This window comes from Lagenorhynchus albirostris, chromosome 15 (genome assembly GCF_949774975.1).
Source record: "Lagenorhynchus albirostris chromosome 15, mLagAlb1.1, whole genome shotgun sequence".
Lineage (NCBI taxonomy): Eukaryota > Metazoa > Chordata > Mammalia > Artiodactyla > Delphinidae > Lagenorhynchus > Lagenorhynchus albirostris.
Genome location: NC_083109.1, coordinates 46,433,871 through 46,452,010, shown reverse-complemented (window position 1 = coordinate 46,452,010; position 18,140 = coordinate 46,433,871). Strand labels below are relative to the sequence as shown.

Genomic DNA, 18,140 nt, shown 5'->3' with positions numbered 1-18,140 from the left:
CTTACCAAATGCATAAAAACTAGATTTATGACAAACCATTAAGTATGTATAACACTACCTTTGTTAAGAAACTAATGTGTTACTTAAATTTCATAAGAGACTAATACCAAGCACTAGTACCTAGCATTTGAAGAGTGCCTTACTGTAGAGAAAGTCTGTTCACACATACATTTTGTTCAGTCTTTCCACTAACTCTCTGAGGTAGGCCACGTTACCTTTATGCTGTCTGATAAGGAGGGGAGGGGGCTCAGGAAGGCGGGGCACACCCCTGCCACGGTGTAGGAGGCAGGGCGGCCTGGAAGCTGGCTGGGGCTTCTGACCCACCTGGCCTCCACTGCCCATGGCCATCTAAGCTGTAGCCAGGGCAACTGCGCTGTCACAGCTCAACTCCCCCAGCCCTCTCGTGTATCACTTTATACACAAGAGGTCACGTGGTCCAAAAACAAGTCTGAGACTCCTGGCCTCTCGAGGAGGGCTTCCCATGCCTCCAAGGAAGGGAACCTGTGAGCATCCCTCAGGGCCCAGCTGGGTCCAATGCAAGAACACCCTCAACAAAGGTCCTGCACAGTGACTGCGCGTCCCAGGCTGGAGAAAGTGCAGGTGAGGTCATCTGGGCAGGCCTGGCAGTGTGACTCAAGCAAACTCGATTGTAAAGGTTAAAATGCTGGCTGAAATTGAAGTCCTAAACCCACAGAGGCTGACTGGTGAAGGCCCTTGGACGCCTCCTAAGGATGTGACGTCCCGGCCCTGCACACACTGCAGAAGGAGGCCATCTACCACCATGACAAAGTGTGTCCTGCTTCCTAGCTTATTTAACAGGTGAACCCTAAAAGTGACTAGATTCAGAGGCACTTTAGTACAGCAGAGATGTTATGTCAAAGCTAATGCTTTGGTTTTGTCTTAAAGTATAAAAAAGGATGCTCTGAAGTACTATGTATTTAAAACACTTTAATATAAATACAATTTCTTTATAGACTCTCTGACCACAAAGGGAAAACCTGAGATCACCCCAATAGGTCTCCTTTCTGTTTACAAGGTCACAAAGGAGGCTGGTTTGCTGCAATGCCTGCTTCTCCCTCCCTCTGTCACACCTCTGGGGACCACTGTACCTCTGCACCTACGGTGAGGTGCGAGCTCAGGTGGCTCCTAGGTGAGGCGCTCTATTCAGCTGCGTCTGAACCTGGGCTCTGCGACACATGCCACTGCAGGTGTTGAGCATGGCACGACAGTGCAGAAAAATTCAACGGCGTCTACAACTTTCTAAATGCAAAATCACCCAGTACATGTCTTTTTCCTTCTCCTCCTCTCTTACATATAAACACTAAAAGGGTAGCAGGCAAAAGGTGTACCAACCTGTTACATAAATAGTTAAAAAAGAAGACCCCGGATTTTCACAGTAATACTAGGCATCTATCTCTCTCTTTCTCTATTTCCATTTTTCTTTCTTTTTCCTTTTCAGTAAAGCACGCAAGGAGTTCACAACGCACTCCTGAAATTCAATCCTTTTGGAGTCAAACACGTGGTAGCAGCTCACCAGCAGCACAATAAAGGCATGTTTTTGAGGGAAATAGGAGTAGTTTCAGATGGAAACTTTGGGAGGAATTTAGAGCAGCAGAAGGGGACTGTGAGAGCCGGGGCCGCCCCAGGGTGCAAACCCACTCTCCTCGCCCCACAGAGAGAGCCAACCTTCTGGGTAGTTTTGTGCCCCTTGATGCAGGGCTGGCATGAACATCTGAATGGGACCAACACACCTACGGAACAGCCTTCCTGTGTGGCTGTCTCGCCACAGGCCAGCACCGCAGAACCTGGGACAGCTCCCCGGCCAGACGTGTAAGTTGCAAGGCATTAGCTCTGAGGTAATACGGTGACTATTGAAATGTTGCAGGTACCCTCCCTTTTCTAAATTAGGTAACTCGATTACATAACCCAATGAAGTCTCTCCTAATTCTGTTTGCAACTATATCCTCAGGATGGGGGCAAGGGAGGACATTATCACAGGAATGGGCCCACCCTCCCAGTGTGGCGATTCTGCAGGTGGTGATAACACGAGATTCATCATCTGAAAGCTGCTTTCAGGGTCATGTGCCTCAGACCTCTGCACGCGTCAGTTTAATTAGGCAACGCACAGAACTAAGAGCTGAGGCCACGGGACCGGTCGTTGAACAAAGAGCAAGGACACACCCTCTTCTGCCCACGACAAGAACACAGGCAGGTAAAACAAGTAAGATCAACCCGGCCAAATTGTCAACCATGTCAGAACACACGGAAATACTCTGGAAGCTTCCAAGTGTCACTCGATTTAAAGGGGGTTTCCTTACGGAGATGTCGTTTTGTGAGTTTTGGAGAATTCTGACGACAGGCCCTCAAGTGAGAAACCCGTGCACACAAGTCACATTGACCGGAGTCGTGTGTCATCTGGACGGAGCCGTCCTTCACGCCAGCTACTACTTCAAATGCACAAGAGGCTCGGAACGAGCGCCCAGGGCTTAAGCCTTAAGAAATCAGCTCGTGTGCTGCCACTTCTCATCCTGACAGAGTTTTGCAGTCCCTCTGCCCGGGACTTTCTGCCCGCCGCTGCCAGGCGGCGCGCACTGTGACACTGGCCCTGGGACACACCTAATGGGCTGACCTCCTTCCCCGACTAATTGCATTACGGCGCCAGCTGGCTCCAGAAGGAGTCGTCTGTGTGATTGAAGAATTCCTGCTCCTCAGTGGGCCCGGCTGCTACTTTTAACTAAGTAACAGGCAGGCCTGACATCCCCATTGTTCAGCTGACAGTGTGCCCATCCTAAAATCTAAGTTTTATTTGTAAATTAACCAAGAAACTTCCTGCCAGAACAGTGCTGCCTGCAGTCTGATAATGTGGGCCTTTCATCCCATCCACTCGCACTGTATCACTGCCAATTTGTTTTTTATGTGGCTGGGCAGCCTGAGGCTATAAAAGCCTTGTAAGACATAAGTGCAATTATAGTCCTGGAGTCAAATGAATTGGACAAATCCAATAGCACAGCTCTGTCCCCACTCTGCAAACCCCTACAGCAGTTAGATTAGCTGTGAAAAATCTAATCTAGCTGGAGCTAACAAATTTCTGCAGTGAAGGATCAAAAGTTCAGTATGGGGTTGCAACCAGATTGCAGGGTTGAAAAAGTGCCCCTGTGATGGGGGCAGGGGAGAGCATGCATCACTTTAGAATTTTGCAGCTCATTTTTAAGCTGTTAGGGGCAATTTAGTCAGAATAAGTCAAGGAACTGTGGGGCTGCTTTTCCTGTGACTGATTTTTAGTTGAGCTGTGAGACATCCTGACAGAGTTTGTCACTAATGATGCTAAATCTTGGAGCTGCAAAAGGTATCAGCTGCATTTTGAGTACTACAGTAGGGAACCTTACAACCCGGCCAAGCCCCGAAAAAGTATTCATAACATGGTGTTTTATCAAGAAAACACTGTCTTTTCTCAAAAAAAAAAAAAAAGACAATCTTACTGAGGAAATAATTTTTAAAATGTTTAAAATATAAAGCTGTCTTTTAACAAAATAGTTTTCAGTCATATGAAAATCATAGAATATGGTGACACATTTGCAGAGTAGCAGCGATTTACAAGGTACAGCCAATAAAAAGGTGTGAGTCTTGCCTAGGGTCTTGGTAATCTGAGGTGGCATCCCTGCGGGCAGAGTCCCCTTCGCTAAGAACACCGCCGCCACCAAAACCTAAGATGTGGAGGCAGCTCCCCAGGCCCTCGGGAGCCAGCACGTGGCCACCGAGTGAAAGCCTGTCATGCTCTGTCCATCCGATACCCTTGGTCGCTGTGACAGGGATCTGCTCATGCTGTGACCCAACTTCTCAGATACCACTAGCTCTGCTGCCCACCGTGTACATGGCCCAGACGTCTGTGGCTGCAGCGATGAAAGAGCAAAACCACGGAGGAGAGAAATGAGGCAGGTGCAGTGAGGCCCTCTGGCCAGTATCAATCACCTGCCTAACAGGCCAGGAGGAAAGAGTCCATCAGACCGGTCAGCAACAACGGGGGCTGACGGGTAGGGATGCTACGGCACCACGCTCTGCCATTTCACAGGCCTTGTTCACCTACTGCCCAGCAACCCTGGGACGTGGGCTGTGTTTTTAATCTCATTTAATAGATCGGAAAACTGAGGCACAGGCTGGTGAAGTACCTTGAGACACACTTGAACCCTGGCTACAGCCACCATGCTAGACGCGCCCCCCCCCCCGCCCTCCTGCCACCGCCCATCAGGCATGGGAATGGTCTGCTTTCCACCCACCAGTTACTGCCCTAGGTTCCTGGCATCCTTGCAGGAAGAGAGTGGGTGTTAGACAGGGATTCCGGGCTCTGCCACCCACCAGCAGGCGAGGCCCAGATGTTCTCATCTGCAAACAGAGACGTGGGTCAGATTCCTAGGCTTTCTCCCCAGAGTAAAAAGTCCTCTTCTCTTAGGATGTCCCTCACTTCCTGCAAGTTACCTGAGGTGGACATCCTGCAGGTTAGAAAGCATAGGGGGAACCCTGCAGAGCTTTCTCAGAGGTGGAGGAGGTTTCCTTTGAACTCTGGAGAACAAGAGGTGGGGGCCCGAGAGGAGGGCAGCCAGGCAGCAGCGCACCTGCGCTTGCCATCTTGACAGTCGTTTGCTAAGCTGCCCCCCAGCAGCCCTGGTTGGGGGGCCCCTGCTTTTTCTGACCCCATCAGTACAGGGTCCTTACGTCAGATGACCTTGGCCAACCCGAGAGGTTGACAGCATCATTTTCTCTCAGTTAACAGTCATGTGAGAGAAGATCCAAAGTTAACAACATTTAAGACCCTTCCTTTTCCTAAATCTTAATCTCAGGATTTAAGACTTAAACGACTGATTGCTTTTCATGCATTTCTTTACCTAGTTTGTGCCAAGCTGGATATTTCAGACCCATGACAAGTGTAGCTTGAGGAGAGCGACCCCAAGGTCGCATCCAAAGGAAACCAGTCTCCATGTACCTCAGGCCATGGCCTTCACTCTGTCCCAGGTGTGCCTCACCTACAAACCAGGGCCGCCAAGCGTGGTCCCCAAGGAGGCCCTTTACCTTTTTGGTGAGCGAATCATCTGAGTCTGATGGCATCCGAGTTGAAACGTGGAAAATCACTTCCACGGTCGAGGTAGCATAGTAGGGGGCAGTCTGGCCTGTGCTGCCGTTGCGTTGAAGTCCGCCCATGAACCCGCAGTGGGTTGAGAGGTCCACCTGACACAGGCACGAGGGAAAGAAGTGGAGGTCAAACGGGAGCCGTTCTTATTCACTTAGCAGGAATGCAGAGTTTTTAAAAAATCTAAGTGTGTTCATTTTTATAGTTTTCTGATCATAAGCAAACGTAATACAAAGTTAGATGACATTGGGCTTCCCTGGTGGCGCAGTGGTTGGGGGTCCGCCTGCCGATGCAGGGGACGTGGGTTTGTGCCCCGGTCTGGGAGGATCCCATGTGCCGCGGAGCGGCTGGGCCCGTGGGCCATGGCCGCTGGGCCTGCGTGTCCGGAGCCTGTGCTCCGCAACAGGAGAGGCCACAACAGTGAGAGGCCCGCTTATCGCAAAAAAAAAACCCAAACCAAACCAAAACAAAACAAAAAAAAGTTTGGTGCATATTTCTCCAACTTTATCCCCTCCTATACATAAATATGTATATACGTATAGACACACACGGAGCTCCCCTATTGCTGGATTTGTGGGATTTTCTGTTTTCTCAAACCAGAAGGAGCATTCAAAGCAGTGTTTCAGGTCAAGGGGTACAAAAGTTTCCAAACTTAACAGCCGTTCCTAAACTGCCTTTCAAAAGGGTTGTTCCAATTTATACCACTGCCAAAAGTCTCTGAGTTATAATTCTTTTTCAAGCTATGTGTCAATGTTCACTTAGTCAGTGCTTAGATTCCATTTTGGTATTTTCTTTTTTTGTTATTTACTTTTCATAAACTACTATTCTTTCAGTAAAGCACCTGTGGTAACACAATTAGAAAAAGAAAAAGAAATGGAAGAATTTCTTCTGTGCTAAAGACAATCTATACATACACTGAATTAATGTTCTAATCTTTTCTTAAAACTCTAGTTAAGAAATGTACGGTTGGGCTTCCCTGGTGGCGCAGTGGTTGAGAGTCCGCCTGCCGATGCAGGGGACACAGGTTCGTGCCCCGGTCCAGAAAGATCCCACATGCCGCGGAGCAGCTGGGCCCGTGAGCCATGGCCGTTGAGCCTGTGCGTCCGGAGCCTGTGCTCCTCAACGGGAGAGGCCACAACAGTGAGAGGCCCACATACCGCAAAAAAAAAAAAACCCAGAAAACAAACAAAAAAGAAATGTATGGTTTAAAAATGTTGGTTAGGACTTCCCTGGTGGCGCAGTGGTTAAGAATCCACCTGTCAATGCAGGGGACACGGGTTCGAGTCCTGGTCCCGGAAGATCCCACATGCTGTGGAGCAACTAAGCCCGTGTGCCACAACTACTGAAGCCCATGCGACTATAGAGTCCATGCTCCGCAATAAGAGAAGCCACTGCAATGAGAAGCCCGCACACTATGACGAAGAGTAGCCCCCGCTCGCCGCAACTAGAGAAAGCCCGTGCGCAGCAACGAAGACCCAAGGCAGCCAAAAATAAAAATAATTAACTAATTAAAAAAAAAATGTTGGTTAAATAGTAAGTATATTCTATGACAAGAAGTCATCTTATTGGTAAGAAGAACAGTTTATTGAAAGTTCAGTAACTCTTTTAGACTAAAACCGACTTGACATTTCAGAAAGTATATGGTCTTGACCTTGAAGTACCCTTACCCTGTCCCCACCTCCACATCGGTCCCTTCGCTAACACTCAGCTCTCAGAGGTAAGTCTCGCTTAGGCACCCAGAGAGTTTCCCACAACACAGATAACCAAGAAACCAAAACAAAAGTAAGAAAAAGTAAGAAAATTATTTCAGATATGCTGATTTCCATTTTAACTACTCTGAATTCTTTTAGATTCTGGGAATATGTTCTGGAGACAGATATATGTGTGTGTATGTGTGCATGTGTATAAATGTATAGATGTCTTTTGGTCAGACTATGACTTAGTAAAGAGAAAACAAAATTTTAAAATATCAACCATCCTGGGATCTACCTTAGGGAAACAGGTTAAGAGCTAAACCATCATGGCTACCGTCAAGTCAACTTTTAACTTCATCCAACTCTTCATTTTTCACCATTGATTTCTTTTCCAGCCTCCATGTAGGGACCAAAGCCATTTGCTTCCCTGCCCACTGTCCTCTCTTACTACACACTGTCTATGGCTGGGAGAGCCGACCTGACTATTCAGTTCTGATGAAAAGCAAATGAAATCATATTAAGAAGCAAGTTAAGGGGAAAAAAAGTTTGTGTATAAAGTACAAAAATAACTGATAGAAGATGTCAAATTCGATATATTCTTCAACTCCAGAACTCAACCCATGCTATATTTGAATGTAAAAACATACGTAAAAATTTAGACCATCAATGACTAGCTTACATACATCCTTAAAAAGTGCTGATCGATAAACGCCTCCTGAATGAAATGAATTACCTCCCATCCCAGTCCAGCAACAAAGTCTTCGTACGCTCGGCTTCCTCTTTCATTGGAAAGGATCGAGCACTTGTCTTCTTGGCCGTCAGCAACGTAAAACACGGCGATTTTGTGCGTTTCACGGCTGTAAATTTTTAGATTTAAAGGAGTTAGAATACTTACGTACAAAGTTTTGTTTTACTGCCACCACCTATGCTTCCACTACACAGCTTACACTTGCTGAGAACTTACAAGGGGTCAGGCACTGTTCCAAGAAGGCTCAACACACGTCTCATCTATCCTTGCAGACGCCCTAATGAGACAGGTCTTATCATCACCTCCTCATGGACACGGTGGAAAGGAGGCACAGAAAGTGACAGAAAAGCACTTGTAGCAAGCAGGACACCGGGAGCTGAGACAGGGCAGCCTGGGCTCCTGACACCACTCTCTCACAGGTATGATGTACGGACAGCATGTAAGAGCACATGGCTTGACAAATTCTCTCCAACTTCGGTAAAAATATACCTCTGAAAGCATTTCAGATAGATATCAGTTGTGAACAGATCCTTGTGACCACACATACTTCACTTCCCACACTTTGAGATAAGGAAACCGGGGAGCTCCCTGATTGGAACTGTAAAATTGGCCGAGACTTTGTGAGAAATGGAAACTACTTCTTCAAAGCAGAACACACTTAGGTACTTTCTCTGTGAGGGGCGGCACCCTCAGGGTGGACAGCTGTCCAGGGAAACTTCTTTGGACATACAAACTGTTCGTCCACTTCCTCCATGATGGATTTGGGGCACTTTGCTGTTAAATCAGGTAAATGTGACACCACTTTGAGGAAAGCAGCCCTGTTTCTTAACCTTTTGTGCATCTAGCATGGTCCTTGGTGCATAGAAGTTGCTCAGTTAAAACTCTGTTGAATTGACCAGAGATACGATGATATATTTGAACATATCAATAACCATTTCTATAAACTATACCCTGGAGTAAAGTGTCAAAGTCACTAGACCTACACCAAGTGATCTGGAGACAGTTCAGAGGCAAAGACACCGCTCTTATTGGACCAGAGCTTTAATCAAGAACCATTCCGCAGCTCCATCACCCAAGACCTTGACTCCAGTCTCTATGTTCTAAAATTTTAGATTACCATTTCCAGAGCAGTTCCACGCTTCTCCTGATTTCTACCATACACTTTGAAAAAATCTCATAGGAAGAACTACCAAGCACTTCAACAACCTGGAAATGTTTCTGTTGCCTTATCGTTCAATACCTCAACATTATAATCCGATGGGACATCAATAGTGGTGGAATCTGGGCTCTGTATTTTAACATATTCTCCAATATCTCCTTCTGCAGGAATGTTATTTTTCTACTTAATTAGCAGAATGAATTGAAACTCAACTGGAAAGTCATAAAAATAAATCAAGGAGGAGAGTACGCTCCTTTTATTTGTCTAGATAGCTTATTCATGTCCCTCCATAATTTAAATGAAATTACCATACTTAGAGGAGAAATTAGAAAATACAGAAAGGAAAAAGAAGAATTAAAAAAAACCACTAATGGGCTTCCCTGGTGGCACAGTGGTTGAGAGTCCGTCTGCCGATGCAGGGGACACGGGTTCGTGCCCCGGTCTGGGAAGATCCCACATGCCGTGGAGCGGCTGGGCCGGTGAGCCATGGCCGCTGGGCCTGTGCGTCCGGAGCCTGTGCTCCGCAACGGGAGAGGCCACAGCAGTGAGAGGCCCGCGTACCACAAAAAACAAAACAAAACAACCCCCCCCCAAAAACCCACTAATGTTCTTTGCTTCTATGTTGAAATCACAATTGTTACTACTTCAGGATGCATTTTTGCATACAAAATGAGAAGTCTATCTTGTGTTCTGCCACTAATTTTTTCACTTAAAATATCTGTGAACACTTTTTTTAATTGTATAAAATATACATAGCCAAAAAGTCACCATTTAAACCGTGTTGGAGTGTGAACATTTCTATACCGTGTGCTTGTAAAACAAAGTTACTAATAATGGTTGTGTAATATTCCATTCTATTAATATTCCATATCCTCAGTCCTTGCTATTGGACATTTAGGTTGCCTCCATTTGAAAGACGTTTTCACATTATCTTTGGTATGTCCTTAAAATAAATTCATGGACGTGGAGCCTCGGTCATTGCCCACTTTTAAGGCTTTTGAAGTGTACTGTCCTGCTGCCAGTGGGGAAGGTGGGTGTCCTGAAGGCCCTGACGGACACGCTGGTGGGGTGCTGCTCTCAGGGGAACAGACATAGGGGGTGATGGATGCTAGTGGGCGGTGCTCTAGCAGAGACCTCGTGCTCTCAGCCTGTCGGAAAGCTTGTCCTCAGGCACATGGAGCCCAAAACTGTGACATCATTTCCTTCCAGACTGCAGGTAGGGCTGGCCAGAAGTCTGGACTCTGACTAGCTTATTCTAAGAGCTGTAATCATGTGGGGGCTTGGATGGTAAGAGAGGTCATAACCTATGAACTAAAAGACAGTCTCTTTCAACAAATGGAGAGAAAAGGATAGTCACTCAATTCCTTTCTGCAGTTCTGTCTATATATTTAAAAGTCCTCAGCATTTAATTTTTCTCTATTCTATACACTTGACATACATAAAACAATCTCAGGTTTATCTGAAATGATTTTGTTTCTTCTCCTTAAAGTCCAAGCTTTATACGTTGTAGCTGCTTACAGGTCCTCATCAACTCAATGTGGAGCAGAGAGAGCTCGGCCCGGTGACTGTGTGACTGATGGAGGTGTGAGCAAAGGTGACCTTTAGCTGTAAACACTCATCAAATTTCACAGCCTCCAAAATGTTAGCGCCGCAGAGAGCCTGGGAGGATGCAGAAGCTGTGTCTGGCCTTATTAGAGCCAGGCTTTTGCAATGACAATTAGCAACATCAACAGCACTTCATATCCACAAGCTGCTGGGCCAGTGCTCGAAGGAGCAGGTAATTCAGGGCCACACATACAGAAAAGCAACCATTTCCTCTTCCTCATTAGAACGCAGCAGTTTTCTTTCTTATTAAAAATAGACCAGAATCGCTCAGTTTCCTTGTGCTGTCACATTAAAAAGCCAAACAAAGAAACACGACTGTAACTTTCACTTTACCATGTGGTGGCAAGAGGTGTTAATATTGAAAAGGGGAGCCTTCTTTAATCTGTATGTATGTTCATCACATTATTTACAGCTTTGCTAACTTCACAGTATACAAATCGTAGCTGTGAGGTGGTCTCTCCTTTTCCTAAGAACATGCTAAGCAGAAACTCTGCCTTGACAGCAGGGAAATAAATTGACGCCAGAAATAAATAGAAACATCTTGACTGGAAGTTGAGGGCCGAGGTTATGTTCTTACCTGCTAACTTACTGGTATGCGGGATCTCAGAGCTAAAGAGCCCTCAACTTATTTCTGGGTTTTTTTTTCTAAAAAGAACCTTGAAAACACCCTTTACCATAAAGTAAGTGGATACCTTTTTAGATGTTGAGAAGACACTCAATCCAGGAGTTGGGGTTTTAGGTGAAGGTTAATCGGGGGGCAGAGGACTTGCCAATCAGCTCTCCAAAGCCGTATTATACTGCAACAGCCCCGCCAGGGAGCTACTTCGATTGTACCTCATGCAACTAAAGTGCATTAACACTCAACAAATTGGCCACAATCACAAGATACCAATGTCTTCACTTAATACGAAGGAGCATGAAATAATTCAGCGTACGTTTGAAAAGCTGAGTTTGGAACCCAAGTGACCGCTTGTTTCCTACTGGAGGACAAGAGGGAAGGGGCAGTGAATCCCTGAGCCCTTCAGCAAAAATCCACCCCCCCAAATTTCCACAGAGAACTCGGTCTCTTCCTCTGGAGAAAAAGCAGCACAACAACTATTAGGAAACTGAATGTGGGGAAGGACAGTGTGAGGAGTAACGGCTTCAGGTTTTCTTCTCTAATGAGATGTCTAATGATGCTCCTAAAGGAAATACAAGAGGAGCAGAAAGCTATTTTTTTTTAAATCAGTTTTTAAAAACTCAAGATTAAGGCAGCAGTGTATTCATTTCTTCCAAGCACCCATTATGTACCCGGTACAACACCAGCTCCGGACTAAGATGTTTTCGGCAGCACACATTTCCCCAGATCAAACACTGGTTGGAGCTCATCTTTGGAACTGCTTCTAAGATTGTACAGAAAAGAGGTAGATCTGAGATCTGACCTGCTTTGGAGAACGAGGTTTAGGGCTAGAGAGTGCCTGATTACAGCACCGGGGTCTTAACCTTGCCTACCCCGCAGAGCAGAGACCACTGCACGCCAGCCCATGGAGTCAGACTCACAGGCTCCCAACCACGAGGTCCGTGAACATGGGCGGCTCTGTGAACTGGGCCGGCGGGACAAGAGGGGCTGCAGAGATGAAATGAGAACAAGTGTCCACTGGCTGAAAGGCTCTCAATCAAGGCAGAGGTTAGGGGACCTCTTCCTTGTGTAGTAAACATGTAAGTTTACCGCACAGAGTAAAACTACCAAAGGCATGGCCTGTGCAAATGCCACCAGCTGCCAGGTCTCTGCAGGGGTATCACTTCTGCAGCCATATCCGACATCCCCCCCACACAAAGACAGACAGGAATAAGGTGGTTTGATATACTTTCACATACCACTGTCGGGAGTCCAGATTTTTTAGCTCTCTCAATAATTTTGAATTTTTCTTCAACAGATGGAAATTCTTCCTATAAAGGAAAAGGAATGGAAGAAAAGTCATGTGATCACAGATCAATTCTGCCCTTTCCAATCAGTCAATGAACAAACCTACCTATTCATCCATCCGTCTACCCATCCACAACTACATCATTCACCAAAGATTTGTGGCCGAAGCCTATAGAATGAACTTCATTCTTAAGATATTCGAAGGCATCATGACTCCACTGCATCCGGTTTACTGTCCAGGGACAACGGGTGGCTGTGGTCCATGAGTGTGTGACTTGTGTGTGTGCCTGTATCTCTGTTTCCACTGTCAGCTCTGCCATGAGACTCTTCTCCATCTCTGCAGCTCAAACCCACCCCTTCCGCAGAGTCTGCTCCACTGCCCCCTACTTCTGGATGGCCCGGCGGTTCTTCTAGAGGTCCTGAGTCACACTGTCTTTCATCAGAGTTGTGTCGGGTACTGTGGTACAGAAAAACCCGAGCAAACTTTTTGGCCAACTCAATATTAAGTCTTCTTCCCTCACCAGAGCTAAGGAGAGACTGTGGCTTATTCACCTCTGTAGTCCACTGGCATCTTTAATGATGGCAGAAGCAACAATGGACAGAGCAGTAATTTAAACACACACACAGAGTAAATGCTCGATACCCTTTAAAATACACAACCGATGTTGGGAATTCCATCTGTGCATCAGTACAGCCCACTTAATTTCATTTCTAGCTTTAATTTAGCAGAAAATAAGCTATAACTCCTGAAATAGAGAAAAATCTCCACTTCTGTTCTGCTTCCCAAACCCAAAACTGATAAGAACTGTCACACAAAAATAAGAAGACAGTTGAAGGTCTGCAGTGGATCGTTACCTTCTGTCCCAGGAATTCATTCCCAAGTCATCGAGCAGCAACCTGCAGAAGTAAAAGGCTCCCCGGGGCTCCACCGGTGATGGCGGCTCCTGGCTGGCAACCTTCATGGCCACGTCCAAGTCGCACCTCTGGACATACTCATCTTCCTGTGCGCTCTGGCGCAGGAGGATCTCGGTGATTTCCTTCTCTTGGGCACGGTTCATTCCACACGGGGGTGGGGAAGGCTCATTGAGATGGAGCTGTGACGGTAAAAGGCATTCGGGACTCGTGTGGCCAATGTTTTCAAGTAATTTGCTGAGGACGTCCTCCCCCTCCTCAGTCTGAGAAAGATCCCTCTGAGGTCCAGGTGTTTGGTGATGCCAGCCCGAGATCAGGAACGAGGGACTTCTGCCCTTTGGGGCTAAGCAGCCTTCCAGAGGTCCATAGAGCACCTTCCCGTCCCAGGAGTACTTCCCCGAGATGTCCCTCACGATCACTCTCACGTCCGAGGGGGCGCCCTCTGGCGACCCGCCGGGAGGACCCGCCGCGGGTGTCTGCAGGTAGGAGATGAGGGTGCTATCGTTGAACACAAACAATTGCAGGTTTGGGCTCCTGAACACGTCGGGGGAGAGCTCGGCAGCGTCGGCATGTGTGTTGTCGTGGTGCTCACTGACCAAGCTGTGCAGCACGGCGGGGCCCCCGTGCAGGGGGAAGTGTCCCAGGTGGTTCACCAGGTGTGCCATCACCATGCGCGCAGTCAGCGGGATCAGCTCCACGCTCCTTCGCCTCCTCTCTGCCGACAGCAGGACGACGGCAGGACGGGGACACCGAGAGACAGTGGAGAATGAAAGTGAAAAAGGACCACCACCGGATTGCAATCGGTCCCTAGCACGGTGGATTTTTTTTTTTTTAGTCTGGGGATTTTTTCCACCCGTTTTCTCTTTTTGACATTCATTCTACTTGAACTTAAAAGCACAAGTTAGATAGATGGCTGAAAGAACCAACTTACGTGAAGATCTCATTCGGAAAGGGATATTTAAAAACGTGTAGATACAGACATAAACCAGAGACAGATCCCGATCCTGAAGGGGTGACAGTTCTAGGAGCTCCAGGAGGTGGACATCTGCCGTTGGACAGGACGGCAGCGCAGAGGGCTGGGGGCTGGGGAGGTGGCCTCGCTCCCCTCAGTGGGTGACGGGAGACATTCATAAGGGATGAACTGAGCCTGGGACTGTTGAAATATATCTGAAGCAATTTGCTTTAGGATTATTGTGGCTATTTATGTTTTGCTGTGAGGTCATTTTAAATATTTAACAGAATCTGATATATTAATAATTCATGGAATTACTTAGAAGGCTTTCACTGAATTTGTAGTTGATGATTAAATGCCCAGGAGCAACTAATTTATAAAATTTTTAAGACTTCAGATGTATAGAAGGACTTGGACAATATCATGTGAAAGGGGGCTGTGTGAAATGTTTGCGATATGAAGGAGAAGCAGATGAAATCCACAAGTAGGGACTGAAACGGTTACTTAAGCCTGAGAACAGTTAGGGAAATCTTAATCCACCAAATTTACAAGGGAACTGTGCATTAATCTAAGAACAGGTCAAAATAAAACCTTTTAATAAAAAAAATCACTAGACATTTAAACAAACTAAGATTTCTAATTTGGGCTTAAAGTTTAGGAAATACTTGATTTCTAAATTCACAGCATGAAAAATCAAATATTAATTAAAACATCAATAACTATAAATATGCTTTCTCATGCTAACCATCCTCCCTCTCAGACAGCAGAAATCTAACTGACTTATTTATACATCATCAATATTATGATGTAAAAATCCTAGAAACGATCAAATCCTAGAATCTAGGAAATTCTGTGTGATGAGTGAGAACCAGACTGTCCTCACTTTTCTTGGATTTCTTCTTAATTTTTTCTTTTTGAGGAACAGGAAATCACGTGTATTCAACAATGAAAAATAAAACTTCATTTAAAAATCGTAACTTTTTAGAAGCAGAGGAGGTCATCTACATCTGTCTCTGAAATGAAATGCTTCTTCCCGACCCTTCTGAAGTGCGCATGATTTCCATACAGCTGAGAAATTTAAACACCTCAACTCATTCCCTTGAAATCACAGTTATGAATGCCTTTGCTTTTGTGTCCATATTAACTTTTTCAAAAGTTACAGATGCTTTTTATTCATGCTTATCATCCCATATGAATACACGCTCCATCAGAAATGTTAATGCTCCAACAACAAAGGTGCAGCCAGCTGGGGGCTCAGAAGTCCATAATGTAAGACACCGCATGGTGATGACACAGTAGCACAGGCTACGAAACTAACAAGAAAGGTCCAACTGGATAAAGGCCATGGCAGAAAACAACAACTGGAAAAGCGACTTTCCTCTACTTTTACTTACATAAGGTTGTACTTTCAACTTGCAGTAAATACCAATTTGTGTTTTAATGAATGTGCTTGAATTCTACAATGGGAAATTAACCTGGAGTCACGTTAATCAAGTCATAAACCATGACACACCCAATAAAAACCCCAAATATCTCTGGTACTGAAAAGTAAGGAAGGGAGTATTTGTGAAATAAGAACTGCTCTTCCCTGGCAGACTTCAGCTGCATCAACTGCCCAGGGCTGCCCTGAAAAATAAAGAGGAAGTCTAGACTCCATCTATGAGAAAACAAGCTTGTGACGTCCAAAAAGTATGCAAAAATATATTCCAAATATTTATTTTTCTAAATTTAGAGATGAAATATAAAAACAGTAACGTTAGGTTGTCCTTTAACTTTCATTTTTTTTTAAAGCTCCTCCCTTCCCTCCTTCTTAAGCACTTAGGTATTAATGATGAGAAAAGTGAGCAGGTGTCATGACATTGATGGTTCCTCCCCTTGGGTCTCTCCCGCTTGTAACTCTATTTGAAAGTAGTAATTACATCAAATGTGGGAAATGGTCTATGAAAGAATCATCTGAAAATAATAGATAAAAATATAACATTGCTTATCAGAAACGTTATCTGAGTAGAAAGTGTGGTTATAAATGATGAATTAATGACACTGAATGAAAACACCCCTCAAATATGGGCACGTTTTGTTTAACCTGAAATACCTATATCTTTATATTTCCTCTTCATTCTTTTTTTTTTTTTTTCGGTACACGGGCCTCTCACCGCCATGGCCTCTCCCGTTGCGGAGCACAGGCTCTGGACGCGCCGGCTGAGCGGCCAAGGCTCACGGGCCCAGCCGCTCCGCGGCATGTGGGATCTTCCCAGACTGGGGCACGAACCCGTGTCCCCTGCACCGGCAGGCGGACTCTCAACCACTGTGCCACCAGGGAAGCCCCTCCTCTTCATTCTTAACAAGGATGTACTTATTTGGCTAGAGAGGCTGTGGGTGCTCGTACGTTTTTAAGCTTTGTTTTTTAACTTAGTAAATATGTTAGAGAATTTCAAAACTCCTTTGCCATAGAAGTTTAAACCTCATTTTGAGTAACACAGAGCTGTGTTAGGACAAGTTTGCATAAGGTCCTGAGGTTTTCTGGAGAATGAATGGTCAAGTCAAAGAGTGTTGGACATTGAAAGAAAGTGGTACAAAAATTTAAATGTGCAATTTTAGGTTTATCCTTTTTCATTACCCTATTAATCTTCTGCCATTTTTCTGTGAAGAGTCATAATCAGCAGGGAACCTGTTTTTGGACTACAAGGTAGGAAACAGCAAAAAGAAATAGATCAAAGGTCATTTTACTGAAAAAAAAATGTTTTGAATTTACAACTGTGGGAAAAAAAGTGTCAAGAAAAGATTGCAACTGGAAAGAACAGGGGACTCCAGAAGGAGACCCACAAATGACGAAGCAAATGGGCAACACAACGTGACGAGGTGTCTCGTGCTGCCAGCCAGCAACACAGCCCCGATCAGTCTTCTGTCTCCACTATGCAAAACCCCGAGTGAAGAATTCACTGTTCCAGGACCCTGTGGGTAAACCTTAAATCCACATTCCACCTCTGTTACTTCTGACCTGTACACCCTTGGGAAAATCCCTTTGCCTTGGTCTGCTCATCTATAAAAGGAGCTAAAATGAGGCCTCGCTCCCGACTGGCGCCCCACTCCCAGCCAGAAGCACACCCTGGACTCTGCAATCTTGCAAACACAGCCCTGGACCTGAACCCTCACTGGCTAATGCCGCTGTGTCCTTCCTCCCTTCCCAGGCGGCCCCACAGGGGACCGTCTTGGGGCTCCAAACAGTCACGCCCCAGGTCACCTGCTCATGCTGTCTGGCTGCAGACCAACCACGCTGTGCAAAGTATTCAGCAAAACCCACCACCAAACACTTGGTTGGGAAATAAAACAGCTGCTGTTCTGGTCTCACCCTCCCCGAGCTTCTGGAAGCCTGTGACCCTGCTGACCTTCTTCAGCTCCTTGTCTGCTTTCTTCCCTTGACCTCCTAGAAATGACTCCTTTTGGTTCTTTGTCCATTTCCCTGACTTTGTCTTCCTGGTGACACGCCCTCGCTCCTTTTTCTTTAAGGAAGTTTTACCCGCAAGGTTCTGTTCTTAGGCCTAGGTTTTTAACTTGCAAAGTCCATAACATTTTCATGGATGATCTAACACTCTATACCCACATTTTTTTTTTTTTTGCGGTACACGGGCCTCTCACTGTTGTGGCCTCTCCCGTTGAGGAGCACAGGCGCAGGCTCAGCGGCCATGGCTCGCAGGCGCAGCCGCTCCGCGGCATGTGGGATCTTCCCGGACCGGGGCACGAGCCCGTGTCCCCTGCATCGGCAGGCGGACTCTCAACCACTGTGCCACCAGGGAAGCCCCTTAACTTTTAATTTTTGAGACAACTGAAGATGCACACGCACTTGTAAGAAATAATACAGAGAGAGCCCAGATATCCTTCACCCGAATGGTAACATCTTGAGTAACAATAGTATAATATCACATTTGTCACCGAAAGAATTCATCAGTCTTCAGAGTTCACTAGTTTCAGTGCGTGTGTGTATGTGAGTCTAGGCATATAGATGGCATCTATCACACATACAGATGACACATCCACATGCTGA

General features: G+C 45.9%; 1 protein-coding gene across 6 annotated transcripts in view; it reads right to left on the bottom strand.

The window, feature by feature from the left end:
* The window catches only part of RALGAPA2 (Ral GTPase activating protein catalytic subunit alpha 2), a 281,841-nt gene that overhangs the window by 95,343 nt on the left and 168,358 nt on the right, over positions 1–18,140 (bottom strand). For all 6 annotated transcript variants that reach the window (XR_009535079.1, XR_009535080.1, XR_009535078.1 and 3 more), the window contains 4 exons: positions 13,090–13,861; positions 12,186–12,257; positions 7,550–7,673; positions 5,065–5,220 (listed from right to left, as the gene is read on the bottom strand). Coding sequence is in view for 3 of the 6 variants with exons in the window: in XM_060122391.1 (XP_059978374.1) it covers positions 5,065–5,220; positions 7,550–7,673; positions 12,186–12,257; positions 13,090–13,861 (1,124 nt within the window). In the remaining 3 variants the exon portion in view is untranslated. The remainder of the gene's footprint in view (positions 1–5,064; positions 5,221–7,549; positions 7,674–12,185; positions 12,258–13,089; positions 13,862–18,140) is intronic.